At 41.9% G+C, this 2,172-nt stretch overlaps 1 protein-coding gene across 1 annotated transcript; it reads left to right on the top strand.

Moving 5' to 3' along the window:
- Positions 1-1,476: 1,476 nt before the first annotated feature.
- On the top strand, positions 1,477-2,172 carry TM35_000451110 (uncharacterized protein; the record flags this gene model as incomplete). The annotated part of the gene is made up of 1 exon (XM_029030208.1): positions 1,477-2,172. A coding segment is annotated over one exon (696 nt), but the record flags the coding sequence as incomplete, so codon positions are not given.

The following is a 2,172-nucleotide window of genomic DNA, read 5'->3' on the forward strand; positions in this document are numbered from 1 at the left end:
AAGTCAACAGCAGCACGATGGCCGTGCAGATTCCATACAAAGTGAAGAAGCAAAGCCTGAGGTGACAGAGAACTCAAATCAAGAAGTTTCACCACAGCAACCTCAACAATCTGGTGATACATCCAATAATAGTAGCGCAGTCAACACCAGTACAGCCAGTGGAGAAGGTACAGGTGCACAATCATCTCCTACTTCTGCATCTTCGCAAACTGATGGAACTGCGGAAGGTGGTAATTCTGCAGAGACATCAACGAATAACTCAGCGAGCACGAACCCTGAAACTGACAGCACATCCACTAATGAGGAATCAACCACCACCACCACCTCAACAACAACAACACTTCCTCCTGAACTCACAAACAACAAGAAGGGTGATGCAGACAGCAGCAGCAGTATCAGCAGTTCTGTGTGGATGCGTCTGCCACTACTGATTGTGGTTACACTGGCCTGTATTCTTGTGTGCTGATTGAGTGATGGTGGTGGTGGTGTGGTGTGGTGTGGTGTGACTCAGGTCATCCTTTGTTTTCTTTTCTTCTTTTTTGCATACATCCCTACATTCTAACTAATCTTTCACCTGTTGGGATTTTCTTTCTTCTTTTTTTGTTTCCTAATGTTAATGTGTTTTGTATGTTTTTGCTCTCTCTATGTTTATCCTATAATTATAATTATTGCTACTCCATTGTGTGTGTTTGTGTGTGTGTTCTTGGAGACTCTCTCTGTGTGTGCCTGTGGGCTTGTACTGTGATAATGATTATGAACTGCTTTTTTGTAGTGGGAAGAAAGAGATAATAATAACAGATGAATTTATATTTATAATTGCGTATATACACACATATAGACTTACACCCATAGTTGGTGTATAGTTCTGTGTTTACTGGGTAAATTGGGCTAATGATTAATATCTTTTTATTTGCTTGTGGTTCCCTTTTTTGTTTTGTGCAGAGAAAAGAAAAAGTATTAATTTATATATATGTATTCTTAATTGCATACACACACCAGCATAGCTAGAGTTCTGTGAGTTTTTTTTGTGTGATTGGTGCTTCTCTCAATTTTTTTGTTTCTTTTTCTTTTTGTGGCCGCTGTGTGCTTTGTCCTTCACTTTGCTGTTGAATTGTTTTGTGCGGAAAAACAAAAAAAGAAATACACATATATTCATACATGTGCACATGGTTCCACCGAAAGTGAAAATGTTTTGTATTTCCGTGCTTTGTGCTAATGATAGTCGTTCTCTCAATGCTTTTTCGGTTTTGAGGGGTTAATTGGGACAACCTTTTTTCCTTACTGGGCATTCTGTTCTTTGTTGGGCTCTTTAATGTTTGTGCGCGTTGCCTTGTCTTGTGATTTTGCTAAATTTTTTTTGTTTTCTTTTTCTGTGGTTTTCCTTCTGTTTTTGTATGTATGTAATTTATTTTTTATTCGGTTCTTTTTTTTTTTCTGAGTTTTGGTTACATTGAACAATTCAAGTAACTTTTTTTCATGATGTTGCTGCGACGACTGTTGTTTTTTATGGCATTGCTTTTGACTGTTGCCTGTGTGTGTATGGCGGCTGGAGAGGCTGGAGAGGTAGAAAGTACATGTTCTGATCCTTCAACTGTTTCTGATGATGGTGCTTGTAGTGATACAGGCAAGAAGGGTTGCAAGTGTGAAAATGAAACTGACGTGGAAGAACAAGATCTTTCTGAGTGTGCGGAACCATCTGAGAAGGAGATTTGCCCTACCGAGGATGGTGGGAGTGAAGAAAATTGCCGTAAAGATACCAAACCTACTTGTCGATCAAAGGAACCAGCCCCACCTTCACCAAAGGAACCGGCTCCTGAAGGCGAACGCGGTCCTACTGGTACTGTTGGCGCTGCTGGTGCTGCTGGACCAGGTACAGGAGCTGGTGGTAATGGTGCTGAAGGTACTGGTGCTCTTCCTGCAGCTGCTACTGCTGCTTCAACCAGTTCTGTTCCGGGAACAAGTCAAGCTACGAAACCTGATCAACGCGAAGCTGATCTCGCTGCTTCAGCTCCTGGTAAGGAAACTGGTGGCCAGACTGCAGTTGAAGATCACGCTGAAAGCAGCGATAACAGTACAGCAGGTGGAAATGCAACAACGGCTGACGCTGCAGCAGAACAGCCTTCTTCTTCTACCACTACAGTCACAGAGAGTACCAGCGGATCTGACACTTCA

This window comes from Trypanosoma theileri (genome assembly GCF_002087225.1).
Source record: "Trypanosoma theileri isolate Edinburgh chromosome Unknown TM35_Tth_45_V1, whole genome shotgun sequence".
Classification (NCBI taxonomy): domain Eukaryota; phylum Euglenozoa; class Kinetoplastea; order Trypanosomatida; family Trypanosomatidae; genus Trypanosoma; species Trypanosoma theileri.